The sequence below is a fragment of the Pituophis catenifer genome, unplaced genomic scaffold (genome assembly GCF_029215685.1).
Source record: "Pituophis catenifer annectens isolate HBS135680 unplaced genomic scaffold, rPitCat1.0.hap2 SCAF_1, whole genome shotgun sequence".
NCBI classification, from domain to species: domain Eukaryota; kingdom Metazoa; phylum Chordata; class Lepidosauria; order Squamata; family Colubridae; genus Pituophis; species Pituophis catenifer.
In genome coordinates this window covers 319,905,334-319,926,104 of record NW_027256881.1, presented here as the reverse complement: position 1 = coordinate 319,926,104, position 20,771 = coordinate 319,905,334, and the positions used below count along the sequence as shown (strand labels likewise).

The following is a 20,771-nucleotide window of genomic DNA, read 5'->3' as shown; positions in this document are numbered from 1 at the left end:
CCCCTTCTGGCGGGTTTGAAGCCTGCCCCCCGGAGAGGTCTTCTGGAATGTTGGTTCCTGCCCCGGTCTCGGAACTGCTGTCTGTCATGTGATCTGTCGCCTCCCATATAATTGGAGCGGTGTGGGAAGGACCCCCTGGGTCCTGGGCCAGGCCGAAAGGGCTGTTGGACTGGATACGGGGAGTACCTCCGCTCTTGGCGGCGGTAGGCCGACGGCAGTACCTTCCTCTTGTCCTTGTCTTCCACGAGGACAGGATCTAGAGCTGCTCCAAAAAGATTTGGTGCCTTGTAGGGAGCTGAAGCCAGCTTCCATTTAGCTTTAAGGTCTGCTTTCCAGGGCCTGAGCCAGAACAGCCTCCTAGTCGTGACGGTGGAGGCTAGGGCCCTTGAGGCGAACTTTGCCGAGTTCAGGGAGGCATCAGAGGCGTACTCGGTGGCCGCAATGATCTTGTTGATATCTTGTTGCAGCCTGGTGTCTTCTGGAGGGAGCCTTTCTTGCATCTGGCGTAGCCAAATGAGGGCCGCTCTATTGAAGAAGGAGGTGGCTGTGGCTGTTTTGATCGCCCAGGCTACCGCCTGGTGTGTTTTACGAAAGGACCACTCCGTCCTCTTCTCCTCCGCTTTGAGCCCGTCCAGTGCCTCAGTGGAAACTGGCGATGGGGATGAGAGTGCTGCGACCGGTTGGTCCACTGTCGGGAGAAGTAGCAGATCCTCTAGCTCCGGGGCTGAGCAGTAGAGCTTCTTGTCCAGGCTGCTTGGTGTAGTCTGAGAAGCTGGTTGCCCCCAGGCGTTTTGGATAACTTCAGAGAACAGCTGTGGACAGGGAATGCTGTCCTTTTCCTGTTTGGATGACTTGAAGAGGGCATCGTGGGGCCCCACTGCAGGAGGTGGGGCTGGGTTCACGTCCCCTGGCACCCCCAGGTTAGTTGTGAGTCGAGCCTTGTGCAGGAGCGATCTAAACAGTGCTGGCCGGAAAAGCCCAGTGAAAGCGGGAGTGTCTGGGTTTAGGCCTTCGTCCTCCGAGAACTCGATGTCCTCTGGGGCGTCCTCTGCTTGATCTGAATCCTCAGACGAGGACTCCCGTGCTAGGGGGGCAGGTGTCTTGTTCTGGACTCGATGAGGATGAGACCCCTGGGCCTGTGCTGGTGGCATCGCCTGCTGCCAGCTGGCGGCTAAGAAAGATGAGAGGGCTGTGGAAAACATGGCTTGAAAGTCCATTGGAGGTGGCGGGGCCCCCTGTGCTTCAGCGCCTGGTGCTGGGCTGCGTGATGCCGCCGCAGGTGATAAGGGAGTTGCCTCACTCCGGGCCGGGGCGGGAGATCCGTCCCTCTGGGGCCCCCTCTCCGACAATACTGGGGTCGCCGGGGTCTGTATTAAGTCTGTCCAGGTTGCCATTGCTGAGTCAGACTCCCTAGGCGTGGGTGGGGCAGTGTTTTCTGGACCTGGCCCGCTGTTGGGTGGCATAGCCAGCGCCTTTTGTGCCTTGGCGCACTGCCTCTCGAGTGCCTGGTGGCGTCTTTGGGCATCCCTGTCTTGGAAAGGCAGCCCCGCCCCCGATTTGGACCTGTGGCTGGGCGCATCAGATCGCTTCCGGCCACTTTTTTTGGAAGATTTGCCCCCCTTGCGGGGTGGGCTCAATTCCAGGTCCGGGTCTGAGGAAAAGGGGGAGTCAGCCATGGTGCTTGCAGGGATCAAGGCCACCCCTCTCCTCTCGTGTGACTCTGAGGCAGCTCCTTCAGTTCGCCCCGCCAGGCGAGATAAGAGCAGCTGAGAGCCCGAAGGTCTCACCAGCTAACTCTTATAGTAAACAGGCACCGCCCTTGGGGAATGGTTGGCTGGGCCTCTAGAGGGCGCTGGCACGATTTAGCCCCAAAATGGCGGCCCACGTGGTATTCAAGATGGCGGGCGCCACGTGGTGCGGGGTTGGTGCCTGTTGGTAGCAACGGACTTATGCTGGAGGCCCGAGGGTCCAGCCAGCTGCCGTGCTTCAGCGCCGCTTGGAGCGGGTCCCTCGATGCTCCGTGGGGGGCCTCTGTAGCGCGGCGGCGGCTTGCAGGGCTAGCCGGGCGAACCGCGGCTGCTCTGCGAGGCGATCGGCTCTAATCCTAGCCGATCGCTCTCTTCTTCGCCCCACGCGGTGGCTGCAAGCTGATCCTGGGGCTTGTAGCAGTTTTAAATTTGGCGCCTGCTGCGGCGAGCGAGAGGCGCGCTGTGTGGGCGGCTCGGCTTTCCGAGCCCGACGCCCAGCTGATTAGCGCTGCCGCTGTGAGCAGCGATAAGGAGAAGAAAAAAAAAATAAACCAAAAATAAGGCAGAACTAAAACAAGAACCCGGGGAAAGGAAATAATCAAAAATAAAGAAAATGTCCTAAGCGTCCCTGAAGGCAGGGAGTGAAACGGTTAAAAGAACAGGAGACAAATACCTTAAGAAGTCAGGAGCTCCCGAGAGACACGTCAGCGTTTGCCAAGCAACTGAGCGAAGACTGGGGAATCATGGGAGTGGGGGTGTGGCTAGGCAGAGGGGAAAGAGGAAGTCCTTATTTTTAGTATTTTTTAACACTCAGTTGTTTGCCAAAGGCTGAAGCATTAACCCATTCCTGGATAGTGGGAGCAGCGCACAGGAAAATTGCTGTGTTGAAACTACAGGGAAATAGATTCAGGCTAAGTATTTAGAAGAATTTCCTGATGGTAAGAGCTATCAATCAGTATAGGTTGATATATGAAGTAGCATGGAGAACACTGGAGATCTTTAAACAGGTTGGATAGCCATTTATCTGAATTGTAGCATTCGAAGAAAGCATTGAAAATAATACAGCAGTTAAAAGACATGATGAAAACTCATTTCCAGTTTTAACTGGAAACTGACAAATTAAATCCAAAATGCTAGAGAATTCCTGGAAGCTTGGCATTCAGATCTATCAGTCATCAATAGACACATAGAAATAAACCATATTTACACACCATTCAAATGACAATAAAAAACCTAGAAAGGAAACAGAACACATTCTGTTCAATAGCTTACACCCAGATAAGCAAACAAACAAAAAATAATACTCTAATCAAGGGAACTACCAAGGAGAAAACCCACAGCATCAATCCCAGCCCCAACGTTGGCAGAGCAAGCTATTGTATTTAAATGGGAAGCAAACCCCACACTCATTAGCACTGATTACGTTACCTAGTTGGGTAATGAAATATCTGCAACAAACAACCAAGTTCAGAGAGCACCAAGGATTCTAACAGTTCAAACCCAAACTACATAAATTCTCTCCTATTGGAAACTGCATATATATTTGTGGCCAGAAAACATTGTTAAGTTTTGTTTTGTTTTGTAAGGAATAAACCTGGAGTTTGGATGAAGCAAATTCCATATCCAAATTCTGGTTTTCATTTTGGATGTAAATATATACATGTTCACAACACAGTGACAGACAAGCAAATGTAAAAACCTTTGCTGTACCAATTGTGCTTGCTGCTGGACACTGGGGCCTTTGCTGCTAGAGCTGCTGGACATCTTCCTGTACCATCTGGTTGGTTGCTGGCTATTGTGGACTCCCCTTTTCTCACGGAGGCTACTTTAACTTCCCTGGATAACCCTGAGAATAAGGAAGAGGACATGATCCATCTGCTAGAGCTAGACCTATTATAGATTGAAGACTGATTCCTCCTGGGTGAGCACCAGAGAATAGGAATGTGTGCATGTGAATGGGAGCCCTCTACTGTGTTTCCCTGAAAATAAGACTCTGTCTTATATTTTTTTGAATCCTGAAATAGGGTTCAAAAGTGCTAGGCCTTATTGCCATGCGCTCCAAAGCCTGATTGGGCTTATTATCAGGGGATATCTTATTTTGAGGAAAACAAGGTATCAGGTGGTGGGAGCATTAGGGGAGGGTTCATGTATTAGTGAGTATTAATATGTATATGTGTGTGTGTATGTGTGTGTGTGTGTGTTGTGGTGGTGGGGGGGTTGGTGGCTAGGTATTCTGGTAATGTTAAGAGAGAGTGAAACTAAGGTGCCTTGGATGCTTGGCTTCCCTGATCAAGGATGGCTGCAGAGGACAGTGGGAGATTCCTGATTTTGGGAATTGGGGGCCTGAATTTGTGGCTGGGGCTGTCATTATGGGAGTGGAGGTGAGCCAGAATATTATGGTGGTGATGAGCAAGGGGAGTCTGGGAGCCTGCTATTCCTAGGAAATGCAGGACTGTTATCTTACACTGGTTTTATGTTTCAGTTCCTTGGTTTGAGCCACAGACCTTCAGTGACTCTGACTTTTGGCTGCTGCTGCTGCTGCTGCTGCTTTTAAATGTTAACATGTTTTAAATGTTTTTTTACCTTCTGAAAAGAAGGTATATAGTTTGATATAGTAGGAATGTCTTACCCTGTATAATTTGTAAACAATATGGAGCATATTTCTTTTTGAAATGATTTTATGTAGCAATCCCATCTTTACTTTTTAGTGAACTCACAAACCACCAATTAACAGAAAACAGAAGTATTGGTAGCTGTTCAGCAAATTCTGCAGCTACTAATCCTTACAAATACCTGTTCCTCCATGTGTAGTGCTTCGTGGGGAGGGGGGCAATGTAATAGGATCCTTGTAGTATGTACAGAAGCTGAATTAGGATGGGGATGGAGGGCAGCCAAATTATAAGATATGCTTGATCAGACAGAAGGAAATTTAATCTAGCAACTCGGTTCTATATCTTACCAATCAAACTCAGGAAAACAAGATGCAGGCATACTGGATAGGTTTCCCATCTTGAGTTGAAAATAATAATACAAGATTAAGCTTAAGAACAAATCCATACAAAGCCAGAATTGAGAAGATAGCAACAGACAGCAAATACCACCTCTGGGAAGAAGCTGAAAAAACAGTGGATCTTCTAGTTAGCTGCTGCAAGATTGCACAGACTGAGTACAAACAACGGCATGACAAAGTAATAATAATAGTGCATTGGAATATCCGCAAAAAATACCATTTGCCTGCCGCAAGTGAGAATTGGTGAGATCACAAAATAGACGAGATAATGAAAAATGAAGAAGCTAAAGTGCTCTGGGACTTTATTATTCAAATAGACAACCATCTGCGTAGAACATCCCAGAAATAACAATTGTTGATAAGAAAGACAAAGTCTGGATTGTGGATGTGGCAGTACCTGGCGCCAGCAGAATAGAAGAAAAAAGTAGAACGAGTGTGACAAAAGATAGCAAAGATAGTAATAGGTTCCTTATGTGCATCCCAAAACAACTAGAGCACCACTTGAGCACAATCTGCATTAAAAATCACAATCAATTACAAAAGGCAGCTTTACTCAGAATAGTTTACATCTTGTGAGAATCTTTAACAACAACATCTGCCTATCTCAGGTTCTTGGGAAGGACTCAATAAAATGGAAGGATAAAAGGGGAAGAAGAGGAAAAGGAAGGAGGAGTAATGTTGGCCAACTGGACTTGTATTTCTTGAAGGTTTCCTTCAACTTTCAGAATTAATAACAATTAGTAGCTTTATGCCTCGTGCAGTTATCTCCCCCTTTTTATCAATTCTAGTCTTCCTAAAGTCACTTGTATGTGTTATTAAAAAAAATACAAACCTTCCAATTTTCGGCACTTCATTATTATCAAAGCATTTCCAGTCCCCAAATCCATTATACTTACCCAGTTTGCCCCAAAAGTTCTCTTAAATAATTCACCATCACAACATCTATTGAAATATGCTGTGCTGTGCTGTTCTAGTTTCAGCTGAGGATGCTTCTCTTGGATGCGGAAAGGAGATGCAAATGAGAGAATGTTCTGGATGCTCTGAGCCAATCCACTCAGTGGGGCCACGCCCACTGTACGTGCAGCTCAGCACTCTAGACAGAGCCAAGAGGTATTTCTCACCCTCCCCATCCTTCTTCTCTGTATCAGAAAAGATAGTTCTTGTTTTTTGGCAAGCTGCAATTGTACTGTATAGAATGAAATAGCAGGATAGAGTAAGAGATTCTCTTACTAAGTGTCTCTCTGGAGCTTGTTCAGGATTTATTGGTGTTGCAGACTGAACCCAGTCTAAAAATTTCCATTAGGCAAAATGTTTTACATTAATTTTTGAAGGACTGTCAAAGAAACAATATGTGATAAGAGGTAAGGTATGTATGGTTCATTTGTTACAAGAAAAGCTAATAACCTGAAGAGATGTAAGGAGAAGAGAGGAAAGACAGAGAAAAGAGGGAAAGGAAAAGGATAATTGGGAATATATATATAAAGAAGTAAAAGATGAGCTTGTGAAAAGTAGTGTTTTTATGTGACTTTTATGTAAGGTTACTGTTAAATCAATCTGTGATAGTTTGTAAATACTAGTCCTTTGAACAAATGAGAGCAAAATGTAAATACTACTCATTCCATACATTCCATGCTGGTAAGGGAGCAGATAATTATCAATATATTTAATTAGTATATATTGGTTATAGCAAGTTATGTGAATGATATAATTGTGAAGATGCGGAATTTTTAGTACAGAAGTTTTTTTTTAAGTGATTGGTGGTTGGACACTTAAGGAAATCATTAAGAGGTTGATTAAATAATATTTGAGGACTTCCAATGTTATTATTCAAACTACTTTGACAAATGTCTTTGTGGCGTACAATTAAAAAAAAATACCATAATGTTTCTTTTAATGACTCTAAATCCAATACAAATAGATTTCAAAAGAGAGAAGAGTGGAAAGAGAAATAATTATTCTTTTCGCGTTGAGACGTTTAAAAAAACCAGCATCGCTCTACCTAGGTTGCTTTTCCACCCTTTCAGAAAATGTTGACACTTACCGCCGCTTTTGTGTGCATGCACACTCGCAAACACAAATACACCCCCCCCTCCTGATAGTTCAAATTTTAATTTGGCAAAACACAGACCAGTCACAGGGGGGCTGGAAAATTAACACAAGTGATGTTAAGGTAGTGCTTCTGTTTCTCTTTTATTACTGAGGGAGGTGGGGTGGAATGTTATCATTAGACATTGACTGTTAAACTTTGTTACATTTACAGCTTGGATCAAACAAATAATTACCAATGCGCTAGAAACAGGAAGGAGACGCCGACGCTTTCTATCTATCTATCTATCTATCTATCTATCTATCTATCTATCTATCTATCTATCTATCTATCTATCTATCTATCTATCTATCTATCCTCTTTTATCGATAATCTTAAATAAGTAAAATCGCAGCAAAAAAAACCCAGTAATTGATATCTGCCCAGGATGCTTCATCCGTTCCGATTCCGACACAAAAAAATAAAAATAAAACGACGCTCACTCCGCCTCCCAGGATGGTGACGTCAGCCTCCAAAAAAGCGATTTTGAAAAGGAAGAAAGACCTGTGGGCGGAACGAAGAACACAAAGTTAACCCGGATTGGTCGGATTCTTTTCCTCCGCCCCCAGATTGGATGAACTCTTTCGAAGGTTGCCTTGTTGAGAATCTGCCTTAAGCAGATTCGAAGTTTTTCTTCCTTGGCCGGAGGAACGAGTTAAGGCAGGCGTATTTGTTTGCCGTGTGCGCGTGCGCAGTCAACTCCTTTGGAGACGGCGGTGGGGGGGGGGGGGGAGGTGCTGTCGTACGCGGGTTCTCCCGCACAGCGGATTGTCGTACATCATGAACGGGTGGCCCGGGCTGAGGACGGACTTTGAGGCTTTGCTTACTCGGTTCCAGCAAACCGAGAGTGTCCGCTTCGAAGATTTCGCCTTGCTCTGGAGGCAGAACCGTTTCGACACCATTTTTTAGTGAGTCGCTTTTCTTGTTGTTTTGTCACCCCTTCGTGGTTTCAAGTCCCTCGTCCCAGGAGAGAGGGAGCGGCGGCGGTGGGGCTGTCTGTCCACCTATGGACAGTCCTGAGCCTCCACGCCAAGACTTGTGCAAAGTTTATTTGGAACACGGTTGAATTTCCTCTGCCTCCCCCTCCCCGCCTTTAAAAAGTGAATTAGAGTTAAGAGAAATAGTGAAGTCTTCCTGCATTTTTTTATATGGTGCTGTCCTAACGTTTTAGTTACACATTCCCTAGTCACTGTAGTTAGGGATGAGAAAAATTAGGATGGAGCATATTATATCTTTGGAGTAGCCTGCCCCATTTAGATGCATTGGAATTGCAACTTCGAGAACTTCCAGATATGATGGATGTTGGCTTGGCATTCTGGTAGTTTAATCCTCTGCACGTTTATTTTCCCCCGCACATTTTTTTTCCTTTTGATTGCATTAGTATAAATCTTGATACGATTGATTACTCCAATAGAACTACCGGTATATTTATATAATACTCTTAAATTCTTAACATTCCATTATTTAGAACTGAAGAAGCTTCTTGGAGAAGAAGCAAAATGTCTGCAAAGAAAAACCAGAAAGTTCATTGCCTCTTGAAAAAAAGCACCTTTCGGACCACCATGACCTGGATGAATCTCCATAGATACTCTATTATTTAGATACTTAGAGCATTGGATTTAGAAAACAGGAGAGAAAAGGTGGATAGTTTGGTTGTTGGTTTGGTACAATAATCAAACAGGACAGATACAGACTTCTACAGATAGTTATGACTGCAGAAAAAAACCAATAGTTCTTAAAAAGTGTATTCCTGCTTTAAATAATTCTTAATTAAGAAGCACAAATAAAGTAATTACCAATTCCAAGCATGGTATATAGAGAAATGTAATCTGTTCTACTTCTTATTTTATAAATTAAGATGTTTACTGCAATAAACAAGTGAATAAGGTTTATAGCAGACCTTGTGCAGATTTGAAAGAAAAACAAATGGCATATTTGAATCTCTTCTTTTTGATGTAGGTAGTCGATAATTAATTTCTTCTGCAACTAAGACCTTACATTTTGGTTGAGGTTGATATATATTGTATTTTTTTTTCCCCTCTAGTGGTAAAATAAGGACTCCAGAGCAAATTAAGTTCACTACAGAAGCTTTAGCCCTGGTATGGCCCTACTTTTTGCCTCCTTACACTTTCCAGATCCGAGTTGGTGCTCTTTATCTTCTGTATGGTTTGTACAACACACAACTCTGTCAACCAAAACAAAAGGTAAACTTAAACTGCTTTTAATTCATTGTCCAGTAATCTTGCATTGTAACTGATGTTCTTAGCAGGGGTGTCAAACTCAAAGCCCATGGGCCGGATCCAGCCCACGGGGTGCTTAGATCTGGCCTGCAGGGCAGCCCTAGAAGCAGTGAAGTACTGGCCCATGGTGCCTATGCCAGTGAAAACGGGGCCCGGAAGGCCTGTTTTTGGCTGCAGGAGGCTGTCGCAGCCAAAAACAGAGCCCCGGGGGGGGGGCATGCACTGCCCTCATGAGCTCCATTTTCACTTGCAGAGTCCTTGCAAAACAAACTACTAGAAAAAGTGGCATTTGATCACACAAATGACGTCGAGCTGGCCACGCCCATCCTGGCCATGGGCCTCCCGCCCACCCAGATCAAACACAACCCTGATGCGGCCCTCAATAAAATCAAATTTGACACCACTGTTCTTTAGTCTTGGGGAGTTGAAATTTTATTTAATATAAAAGTATGATCATGAATGGTGACCTAGTGAATAGTATGCTCTGATTTTTTGCCTCACAGCTGTCTGTCATATAGGGCTTAAAATGGCCTTATTTACAGGACTGTATTAAAGAGTGGCAATATACATGAAACATATTGGATAAACTTAAAAAGCAGGATGTAGAAATGTGTACATATAAACTATCATCAATTTAAAAAGTATTCTCATACTTTAGATTACTGGGATGGAAACCAGCAGCAAATGCCTGGGCCATAGGCTAGTGTGTGAGGTTTTTTTAAAAAATTCCATGACAAGGCACTACAAATTACTTCTGTATTGTTGCCAAGAAAATAACATCAGGAGTCAAACTCAAAGGAGGTATTTTCTTTTCTCTTTTAACCTTAAATCTATCATATAACAATGAAGTCTACAAATAATTTTTCTATCTCCTACTGTTAAATATTCTGGGAATTCTGAATAAACTAAAGCACTCCAGTTTGTTGCTTCAGTTAGAGCTAGGTGATTTAGGCATCTGATTGTGCTGACATCCTTTATAATATCCATTTAGTTAGCCACATAGGCTGTTTAATTACTTCACACTTCGAGGTATGTTGTTGACTTGTTTGAAGACATTTTTGTTTGTTTTGTATTTCAGATTAGGGTTGCACTTAAAGATTGGGCTGAAGTCAGTAAATTCAAGCAGGAACTTCTAGATGCACAGCACTATGATGCAGCATATATCTTCAGGAAACTTCGGATGGACAAAGCATTCTATTTCACAGCAATGCCCAAATTTGTGAGTTATTAAAACCATAGTAACACAAGTACTCATTGTACCATCTCTATTTTCTGGCTGGTCGTCTTATCATTCTGCTAAGAAACTTATGATTGTTTCAGTCTGGTATCCTGCTTCCTATTCTCTGTCCTGCATTATCCAAGCATCACAAGAGAATGGGAGAAATGTGGATTTTCTAGCAAAGATCCTGTTTTCTTTCTCATACAAATGCTTCTTCAATTAATACCATATTTTTTGCTCTATAAGGCCATTTTCCCCCCAAAAAAGTGGATGGAAATGTCTGTGCATCTTATGGAGTGAATATTGCATCACAGGCCGGGCTGCAGTGGCAGGGTCCTTTTACAGTGCTGAACCCCGCCTCTGGTCTCTTTTCCACAGTGCAGGAGTCAATAGGCTGAGCTGGCACATGAGAGGACACTTATCTGTGGTCCTCTCAGGCTCGGCCTGATATTTTTTTTCTTGTTTTCCTCCTCTAAACCTAGGTGTGTCTTATGTCAGGTGCGTCTTATGGAGGGAAAAATACGGTAGATTAGAAAGGTTGAGCTGACAACTTGGTTTAGAATGCTTGTGGTTTCTACAATGATTGGCTTTTCTATAATCATCAGCTATTTGCTGCAAAATTGGACCTAATTGGACCTGGTGGGACCTGCAATAATTCTGATCTGCTATGATTCTTTGGATTATGTGTAACAGAGTATGGATGTTGCTTTGAAAAATGTGATCATTTTTCTTGGCTCCACTTGGTCCTCCCCTCATTAAGAAGTTCTTTGGTTGATGCTGGAATTTGTTCAGAGTTACGGCTATTGTGGCATTAACCAAGAAATTTCATGCATGCTGGGTGATTCAGATACGTGTTTTTCCTATTTTGATTCTGATATGACTGTTTCTTTCTTAGCTTTCATTTAGGACTAAAAAGAACATGCATGCAAATACCGACATGAAGAGGGAATTCAGAGATCCTACTGATCGTGTTGCCTTGCTTTGCCATGAAAATTTCTTGGAGGTATACTTAACACCTTGTTCCAACATGATTATTTTTGGCTTATGTCCTATACACTGTAAAAATGTTATCGATAAACAATTTTACAGAGAAATAGATATAACGTTTTTTTAAAAAAACTCTTATAATCCAAATATCTTTCTGTGAATGTAATCCATACTTTGTATGTATTATATCTGGTGCTTGAACCTCAAGTTGTTTGCTGAAATCCAGGCCAGGCCATTTTCACATACTATCCGAAAAAGAAATACAACTCAAATTTTGAGAGATCCCAAACTCCATTTGATCTCCCCCAGGAATTTCTTTGAAAAGTTAAAGAACATAGAAACAAAGGCAATATCTGATAAGTTTTATATAAAAAGATATTACAATCTCTCTTAATTTCTAAAGGCATATTCATAATGTACACCTGGTTAGCACATTTTTTTCAACAATTATATGATCTGACATAGATCCAAATCTTTAACTTAGTTTTACCAGCATATATTTCTAACTAGCTGAATACCTGTGCTCCGCTACGAAACTATGTGATTGGGCTTGATAAATCGACACAGCTTGAAAATTAATAAGTAGTTACAATCGGCCTCTCCTATCCCCTTCTCTCCCTCAGGCTTGCCCCACAGAAGCCTCCCCTATCCTATTCCCTTCTCTCCCTCAGCCTTGCCCCACAGAAGCCTATCCTATCCTATCCCCCTTCTCTCCCTCAGGCTTGCCCCACAGAAGCCTCCCCTATCCTATCCCCTGCTTGCTGCTGTGAAAGTAAAACTGAAACTGAAACTCCTCTCCTCTGCTTGTTTTGCATTTGGAACAGATTTCTTTTCAGGTGGGGAGGGGGAGTAGAACTTCTTAGCATCAGAGGGTTGTTTGAAAACTGAAACAGTATTTACTATGTGAGCAAGAAGGAGACAGGAAGGAGCCTGGCGGTGGCTTAGCTTAACTGTTCTGTAGTAAAGCTGTTTGTTGCTGTGAAAGTAAAACTGAAACTCCTCTCCTCTGCTTGTGTTTTGCATTTGGAACAGATTTCTTTTCAGGTGGAGAGGGGGAGTAGAACTCTTTAGCATCAGAGCGTGTTAATAATAATAATATAGGAAATACTAATGCTCTGATAGTCATTTCAAAAAATCCTTTCTTAGCGAGCACCTAGAAACCAAGAGGAACATAAGTGGCAAATTTCAAGTTTGTAGGCTTTACAGTTCTGGAGATTTTGTGATGATGCATGGTATTTCACTTATATATAGAGAGAGATATGAATGCAGAACTGACCATGTTTTCTGTTTGGATGAAACATTAAGAGCAGGATGCACAGCAAAATATGACAACAATCTCAATTTTTACTGATGAAGTTATTAAGAAATTTTGTTTTTTGTCTGCTTCACTTATAAGGAAACAAAAAATATTCATGAGCATTACAAAAAAATGAAATGTCTGATCTCTATGGATCAAAGTCAGCCAGATAAGGCTATCAGTTTGATTAAAGATGACTTCGCAGCCAAGTTCCAAGATATCATTCAGGATTATCAACAGTGGCAGAAAAAGAAAATGGTATATAATTTAATTTTTCTTTAGAAATTGGTATAATATAAATCCTATAAACTAATGGTTTTAACTACATAATATCAGAAAAATAATAATTAGTGTAATAACAAAATTCCGGCACCAATCTGATCATTTTGAATAAGCTATTTATTTTTATAACCTTTTTATAAACTATTAAGCTTCAACAGCCCTATGAAAAAAAATCTGTCTTTGAGGACTTTCTGAAGGATTTTGAGATAAAGGCAACTCAAAATTGTTAATATTTAAAGATACGTTGCAAAGACATGTTGAAAGAGGCAAACATAATCTTGCTTCTTGAGGCAAGAAATTACTGGTGGATGATATTGTAACTAGTTTTCCATTTAAATGGAGTAGCAGTTCACCAGCTTTCTATGCACATGCATGTGTCCTCTTGTGATATTGCTGGGAGAGGAAAGTCACCTTTCATCTGTTTGATGATTTGAGTGTACAAATCCGATGTGTATCTAATGCATTCTTGAATCTAACTAGTATCTATTTTTTCAGGAATCCCCCTTATCTACTGTGGGTGACGAAATGAGGAATAGAAAAGAAGGTTGTTCCCAAGAGTCTGAAGTAAGGAAATGTCATCATCATGGTGGAATGTTTAATTTCTTTATAGGAATTCTTAGTAAGATATAATTTACCATAAAAGTCCCTTGCAGTCATTTCTAATTCAGCTCTATACTACAGAACCAAGAAGATAAGAAGGGACCAGGGGGTGGGGGGTGGGGATGGATTATCCCTGGATAACTATCCTTATTGTCCTCAAAGCTGAGTAGGTATTTGAAACAGTAATTTATTTACAAAGAAAAATGATACATTTTTAGCATTAAAGTTTTTTTGTGCATGATTTTGTGCATGGATAATTGTTAAAACATTAGATGTCAAGAAGTAAAAAAAAGGTAGTGCAAACTGTATTGGCAATCTTCTCTTTTCAGGGATCTAGCAGAGCTAAAACATTAGCTGAAATCAAATCCAGATCATATTCTGCAGTTGCTCAGGTAAGTACGTAAAGGCTGGATTTTTTTCTGTGCTTTTGACTACCAGTGACTCCCTAGACCCGTGATGGCGAACCTATGGCACGGGTGCCACAGGTGGTACACGGAGCCATATCAGTGGGCACGCGAGCATTACCATAGTTCAGCTGCAGCGCGTATGTGTGCGCTGGCCAGCTGATTTTTGGGCCTTCCGGTCCCACTGGAAGTTGAGAAATGGGCTGTTTCCAGCCTCTAGAGGGCCTCCAGGGGGGTGGGGAAAGCTGTTTTTACCCTCCCCAGGCTTCTAGAAAGCCTCTGGAGCCTGAGGAGGGTGAAAAATGGGCCTACCGGGCCCACTGTGCCATCACATGCTAAAAGCGGGGTGGGGGGGAGGTGCAGGGCGGGGTGCATTGAACTATGGGTGTGGGCACACATGTGGGCAGCCTCCCCACACTCCCCCCGCTTTTGGCACGCGACAGCAAAAAGGTTAGCCATCACTGCCCTAGACAAATCCCTGTAGTTTTCTTCACAAGGTTTTTGGAAGCAGTTTGCCATTGCTTTCTTCCTATAGCTAAGAGAAAGTGACTAGCCTAAGGTCTATGTCACATTGTCTATGTGCCTAAAACAGAACTAGAATACAGGATGTCCCACTTTCTAGCTTTATGCTTTTAACCACCACCACACTGACTCTCTTAACAGCCATAATTATCTGAACACAAGTGCTAAACTTCATTTCAGTGTGTCTGTAAGAAAAGCAATTTGAAACAGACAAATTAGCAATAGCACTTAGACTTTTCAGTGCTTTAATACCCTCTCTAAGTGGTTTACAGAGTCAGCATATTGTCCCCAACAATCTGGATCCTCATTTTACCCACCTGGGAAGGATGGAAGGCTGAGTCAACCTTGAGCCTGGTGAGATTTGAACTGCCAAATTGCAGCCAATCAGCAGAAGTAGCCTGCAGTACTGCATTCTAACCACTGCACCACCGTGGCTCTTTAGTGCTAAACAAGATGTCCTCCTGATAAGTAGAAATCTGATTATGTAACATTGGATGTAACCCTTAACATGTTTTCTTGGTATGTAAAGATAAAGTTGGCAACATACAACTTCTTTCAACAGCTTAATCCTGACTTAATGATTGCCATGACTTACAACCGTAATTCCAGGTTCAATTACAGTTGTATGTTGAGGACTGCCATGGAAAGAAGAGGCAGCAAACCACTTCATTCCATGATTTTATCTAACAAATTTATATGGCTGCCCATTTCACTATCAGTAACTCCAGGTGGTTTACAAAGATTAAAATTCAATATAAAAATAACAAAAATCTATCCTCCCCACAACAACAATCAGTCAATCAAATAAGCCACTTGGTGGGTTCCATCCCAGTCTGGGGTCCAGGCCCATTGGCAAAGTCTTTAGGGCCTTGCGAAAGAGTGTCAGAGGGGGACCCAATCTTATTTCCTTGGGATGATGTTTCACATGGAGGAGCCACCATGGAGAAGGCCTTTCTTCTTGGTCTTGTTACATGAACCTCCTTAGGAAAGACAACCCATAGAATTCCCTGCCTCTCCACTCTAGTGGGTTGGGTAAAAGTTTCCTTTTTGAAATTGCATCTCCTTTCTGCCCCCAGTCTACCGTGGAAGCAGTACCATAACAATATACAAGATTGTATCCCCAATTGCAGATAGTAGAGCCTAATAGTTAATAGAATGTATTTTTCCTCCATTGGTGCACTTTTAAACCTACCTATGTCATATGACTTAGTTTTGGATTTAATTTGTGTTGTAAAGATGCTCTTGATGAACAAGTCATATGATCAGTTTACAAATACAGTGGCAGAATTAAATACCTTATGATAAATTCATTGGATCATCATCTTTCTCTTTCAGAGCAATATTATTGTGTATTCATTGCTTGCATATTTTTCTTGTTGCACTTTCTTTGGCTGAAAATCTATTTAGGCTTCAAAGTCCAGACGACATCGCCAAGTTAAACTGGAATCTTCCGAATTGGGATCAAATCGTGGGAAAACCAGATTGCCTAGGGATAGAAACGTCAGGAAATATTTACCAACAGCAAAGAAATCAGAACGTCTGCAAAAGAGAGGTGATTAGCATAGTAGGATTAATCTGGGGAAATTGCTGTTTCTACAATGCCCCTGATGTATAGGCCCTCTAATTAGTGTGCATTGTGAATGCTGTACCATAACACAAGAGATGTAAATGTTTCATAATAAAAGTGGGTGATAATAAAAAAAAATAAATATGTGTCCTTCCTGAGCCTTTCATCGTTCTTGCCACTTTTAAATGTATTACTTATGAATGTCCTTCCTTGTTTTATAAAATAATCTGCTTGTAGTTGTGCGTGTGTGTGTTTGTGTTTGTATGTTATTTCATAACAGTCTCATAACTGATGAAAAGGTCTGATGAAAGAGAATTAGTTCATCTGTAAATCATTGTAACAGTCTCCTGTCTAGTGGGAAGGATTTTGCAATTATGATATTTAATCCAATTTAATCTCAGGTCCCAAACAAGACAATACAGAGGGGGAAAGTCCTTCAAGTAATCAGGTTCTAACATTTAAATATATGAGTTGGTTCTGTGACAAATAGGCATCCTGTAGATCACGGGTATCAAACTCAAGGCCTGCGGGCCGGATCCGGCCCATGGGGTGCTTAAATCTGGGCTGTGGGGCTGGCCTGGAAATAGCAAAGCACCAGCCCGCAGTGCCTCTGCTAGCAAAAACGGGCAGGGGGCTGTGTGCACCCCCATGCCCCATTTTTGGCTTGTACAGCCTCCTGCAGCACCCTGCCAGCCAAAAAGCACTCCATTTTGGCTGGCAAAGTGCTGCAGGAGGCTGTCCAGGCCATGGTCCCCCCCGTGCCCCATTTTGGCTGGCAGGGTGTTGCAGGAGGTGTCCGTCCCGTCTCCCCCCTGGCCAGCCTGCAGAGGAGAACTACATGCTGATCCTGTCCTCGAAGAAATCCAGTTTGACACCCGTTGTAGATCTTCAAAGTTTATTATCTGACAACTTCACAATTATATTTTGTTCTATCCACAATTCCCAAATTGTCGTTTAGGAAATCCCATATAAAATAGATTACAGGTAGTCCTTAATTAGGTAGTCCTAAATTAGGACCATAATTGACCCTGGCAATTATGGTTGTAAGTCATGATGGTTATAAAGCAGGTGACTGTGTGACCAGATCCATTTTATGACCTTTTTTGTAGCAGTTAAGTGAATTTTTTTTCTATGGGTTGGGCTTTTTTTGTTGTTGCCAGAAATGGGTAGTAAATGCCAGTTTCTGGCAAAACTGTTCTGGCAAAACTGTTGCTAACTGAAGTTAAAAAGACATAAATAAATATCTTTCAAAAGGAGCAAAAATGTCAAGCACCCTTCCTTGATTACATTGAATTATGGTTCCAAATCCCTCAAATGCTACTTGTTCCAATGTAAGGGTATCCTATAAGATTGGCTATCAAAGATATAATCTAATTTCTGTAAAGCTGAAATGAAAATTTCTCTTTAATTTTGTTCTTTTTGCAGGAACTTCACTACCAACAGCACAGGAAAATATTGAGAGACTGAATATGCCTGTGATTGGAGATAATGATGGTGATGAAGAAGAAGGAAATGATCACTCAAGTGATGAAGGTATGTTGTACACTTCTGCACAAAAATAGCTCTGACAAAAAAGGAAAGTCTGCAAAAATCCTTCTTCTTTACCGTTCTTAGCTATCTCTGACACAAGCAGATACATGAGTAGTCCTACTTAGGTACCACTTCTGTCTTCCATTTGAGAAGTTTCCCTTTCGAACATTACACTGGAGAAAAACATTCACCTTTTTTTTTTTTAAAAAAAAAAATTGATTTATATGCCGCCCTTCTCTGGAGACTCAGGGCGGCTTACAATATGCTCAGCAATAGCCTTCATCCTTTTGTATATTTATACAAAGTCAGCTTATTGCCCCCACAACTGGGTCCTCAATTTACCTACCTTAGAAAGGATGGAAGGCTGAGTCAACCTTGAGCCTTGGCGAGATTCGAACCTGCAGTAATTGCAGGCAGCTGGTCTTAATAACCAGCTTAATAACAGGGTGCCTTAGACCACTGTACTACCAAGGCTTTTTCATATATAGGTAATGTAATTCCTCAGTTATTCAACAACTCAATTTTTCAACAAGGTGTTCTAGACCAAGCCATATCCAAAAAAACACGTAATTCCTGGAAATTTGGCATTCAGACAAATCAGCCATCAACAGGCAAATTGAGATAGACCAGCGGTCCCCAAATTTTTGATTGGCAGGGACCATTCTGTGGATGGCAGTTTTCCGCAGACCATGCGCTGCCTGGATCCCGCACATGTTCAGATGGGGCTTTGCTTGCTTGGCCTGGTTCCTGGTGAGCCACAGACCGATGCCAGTCTGTGGCTCAGGGCTTGGGGACCCCTGAGATAGGCAATATTTATACTCCATTCAAAAGAGCTTATGAAAAAGCTAAAAGGAAACAAAAAAGACCAGAACATCTACTTGTTAGCATTCAACACCCAGATAAACAGGACTTGCTCCTGATCTACACCAAACAATGAAACAATAAACAATACCCTGATCAAGGAACTATCAAAGTGAAAACAACACACCCATCAACATGACAGGCACTGTATGTAAACAGGTAGCAAACCTCACTCCCTCCTGGCATGGAAGATGTTACCTAGTTTAAATGTCTGCAAGCAAACAACCAGGCTCAGAGAGCACCAAGGACTACATTCTTCCTTCTTCTAAGATGCAATCCTCAATAAGCTACTAGCAGTGCTTGCTATGTGCTGCTTTTAAGATCATCACAGCATGCATAGCACATAGCTGACCTAGACAGATCACAGAAAGCTAAGCAAGGTCAGATCTGGTTGATTTCTAGAGAGAAACCACAAAGAAATCCCATTGTTTTCAGGAAAAATGGAGTCAAGATTTGGAGTTCATTTTTTCTTTTATTTCAAAGAACCCAAACCCTATACTTCTGAATACAGTTGTTACAGAATTGCCAGGGTGCACAGCAGGGGTAGGTTCTACTTACCTTTACTACCGGTTTGCACATGCGCGCATGCGCAGAGCGTCCATTATGAATCTGGGCGGGTGGGCGGAGCCTCCCGCCGCTTTTACTACCGGTTCGCAAGAACCGGAAGCAACCCACCACTGATGCACAGGTAATTTTCAATTGCATTGATTCAGAATAAGGTATATAAGTAATAATTTGGTCATTTTCTCCCTAAGCTCATGAAATATCTAATATTAAATTTACTAATGCATGTGAAATGCATTGAGAAAATCAGTATTTTATGTTGATTGAAAATGGTTGTCATTGGTCAATTAAAAAAAAAATGTTAAGAAAATAGAATTTGAATATAGAGTTCTTTTTGTTGATAGCTATAAGCTATGATGACCTGTTTCTTCTCTTTTTAGATTTCATACCTACCAAGAGGAAAAAGGCTCATTAAGAGTGCATCTTAAGGGAAATGGTGATACATGAATCATCTGTCTAAATGAACCATGTTTTCCAGCCAGGGATGATGCAATCTGAGTGACCCATGCTATGTTGTGAACTGGATACTTGTTAAGAAGGCACAGAAGCAGAAAAGACATTACTTATGATTTACTTCATAGAAGATTATAATGGATTCTTTATTCATATTTAAAATAGGTTTTGGTAAAAGTTTGTTTCATTTTTAAAAAGGTCTTTAGCCATGTTAATTACATGAAAGAAGAAACTCTTGTTCTGGACAGTAACAGATTTGTAATGCAGTGCATATGTACATTTCAGCTTTTTATGTACCTATATTACTCCTGCTTCCATTGGTTTATTTGTAATTGTAAGTTATTGTTAGAAGAATCTAGAAAGAAACAACATTCTGAAGAATCAGAAGATTTAACATTTTTGCCCTGTTGAAGGTTATGGAGTTCATCTCTGTTTTTTTTTTTCTACAAAACTTTGGGGAATGAACTATGACGAGACTGAAAAATCCTTATGTGATTCTAGATTTTTCACAAAGGAGAAGATAGTTTTGTCCTACTTGTTTAGATACTGTTTTAATTACAGTAAAAGACAATGCAAACTAAACTCATAAATTAAAAATAATAAAGAATAAAAGTGCAAAAAAAGGAAAAAAATAAGAAAACTATTTAAAGAAGCCATTTCGGATCTTCATCACAGCCTGTAAAAGCAAATATAGTAATTCTTCACTCCGATAAGGTTACATGCAAGCACCTCTTCTTCCCATAACCCATCCCTTATGCATGCACAAAGTCATAAATCATTAACATTTCATTCAGTCTTGATGCCAGCAAAAATCCATAATTTTTTTTAATGTGGAAACCTCTTGTTTTAACCTTAATTAAACAAACTTTATAGTCTTTCCTTTTGCTACTAATCACCATAGTCTTTATTTCATTGTAGGATTGTTGGAGTGTTTGATATCTCATCAAATTTTTCATGTCAGTATTTTCTGTTATTTTGTCTCTGTTCACCAAAACAAAAGACAAACCTTTCTCCTTTTCTTCCTGGAATCTTTTAGTCCCCTCTAGTGTCCAATTTCCAAAACCATAGAAGTATGGAATTTCTTATGGAATTTCTTATGATTTAAAATTTAGTTCCCCTGAAGGTACTATTTAATTATTTTCAAAAATCTTGTAGTAAAAGTTCTCCTATTCCAAATTTGCCTGATGACCAGATCCACAGGTAGAGATGGGAAAGACTGGAAAAATTGGGGGGGAAAAGTTTTTTTGTTTTTTTCCAAACAGCTCTGGAAAAAAAACGGGAAAAAATAGCCCCCCCCCCATGTTACCATTTTTCAGGCCTTCCCATCTCTACCCACAGGTGAAGAATTCAAATTGCTAGTTTATTGTTCTATGCCTATTTCATAGCAATCTTCCCAGACTG

At 41.5% G+C, this 20,771-nt stretch overlaps 1 protein-coding gene across 1 annotated transcript; it reads left to right on the top strand.

Moving 5' to 3' along the window:
• The first annotated feature begins 7,602 nt into the window (after positions 1 to 7,602).
• SNAPC1 (small nuclear RNA activating complex polypeptide 1) lies at positions 7,603 to 20,262 on the top strand. Its single transcript, XM_070931614.1, has 10 exons — positions 7,603 to 7,752; positions 8,889 to 9,048; positions 10,163 to 10,303; positions 11,199 to 11,306; positions 12,687 to 12,845; positions 13,365 to 13,433; positions 13,799 to 13,861; positions 15,803 to 15,947; positions 17,388 to 17,495; positions 19,298 to 20,262. Exons 1-10 carry the CDS (start codon positions 7,625 to 7,627, stop codon positions 19,330 to 19,332), a joined length of 1,116 nt encoding a protein of 371 aa, XP_070787715.1. The 5' UTR covers positions 7,603 to 7,624; the 3' UTR covers positions 19,333 to 20,262.
• The last annotated feature ends 509 nt before the right edge of the window (positions 20,263 to 20,771 follow it).

What these genes read in the sequence shown, in the direction of transcription:
- SNAPC1 (XM_070931614.1), top strand. Translation starts at nt 7,625, where the DNA reads ATGAACGGGTGGCCCGGGCTGAGGACGGACTTTGAGGCTTTGCTTACT. An exon ending in TCTGTCAACCAAAACAAAAG is followed by an intron (nt 9,049 to 10,162) that starts GTAAACTTAAAC and finishes TTTGTATTTCAG; the next exon opens with ATTAGGGTTGCACTTAAAGA. An exon ending in CATATTCTGCAGTTGCTCAG is followed by an intron (nt 13,862 to 15,802) that starts GTAAGTACGTAA and finishes AAATCTATTTAG; the next exon opens with GCTTCAAAGTCCAGACGACA.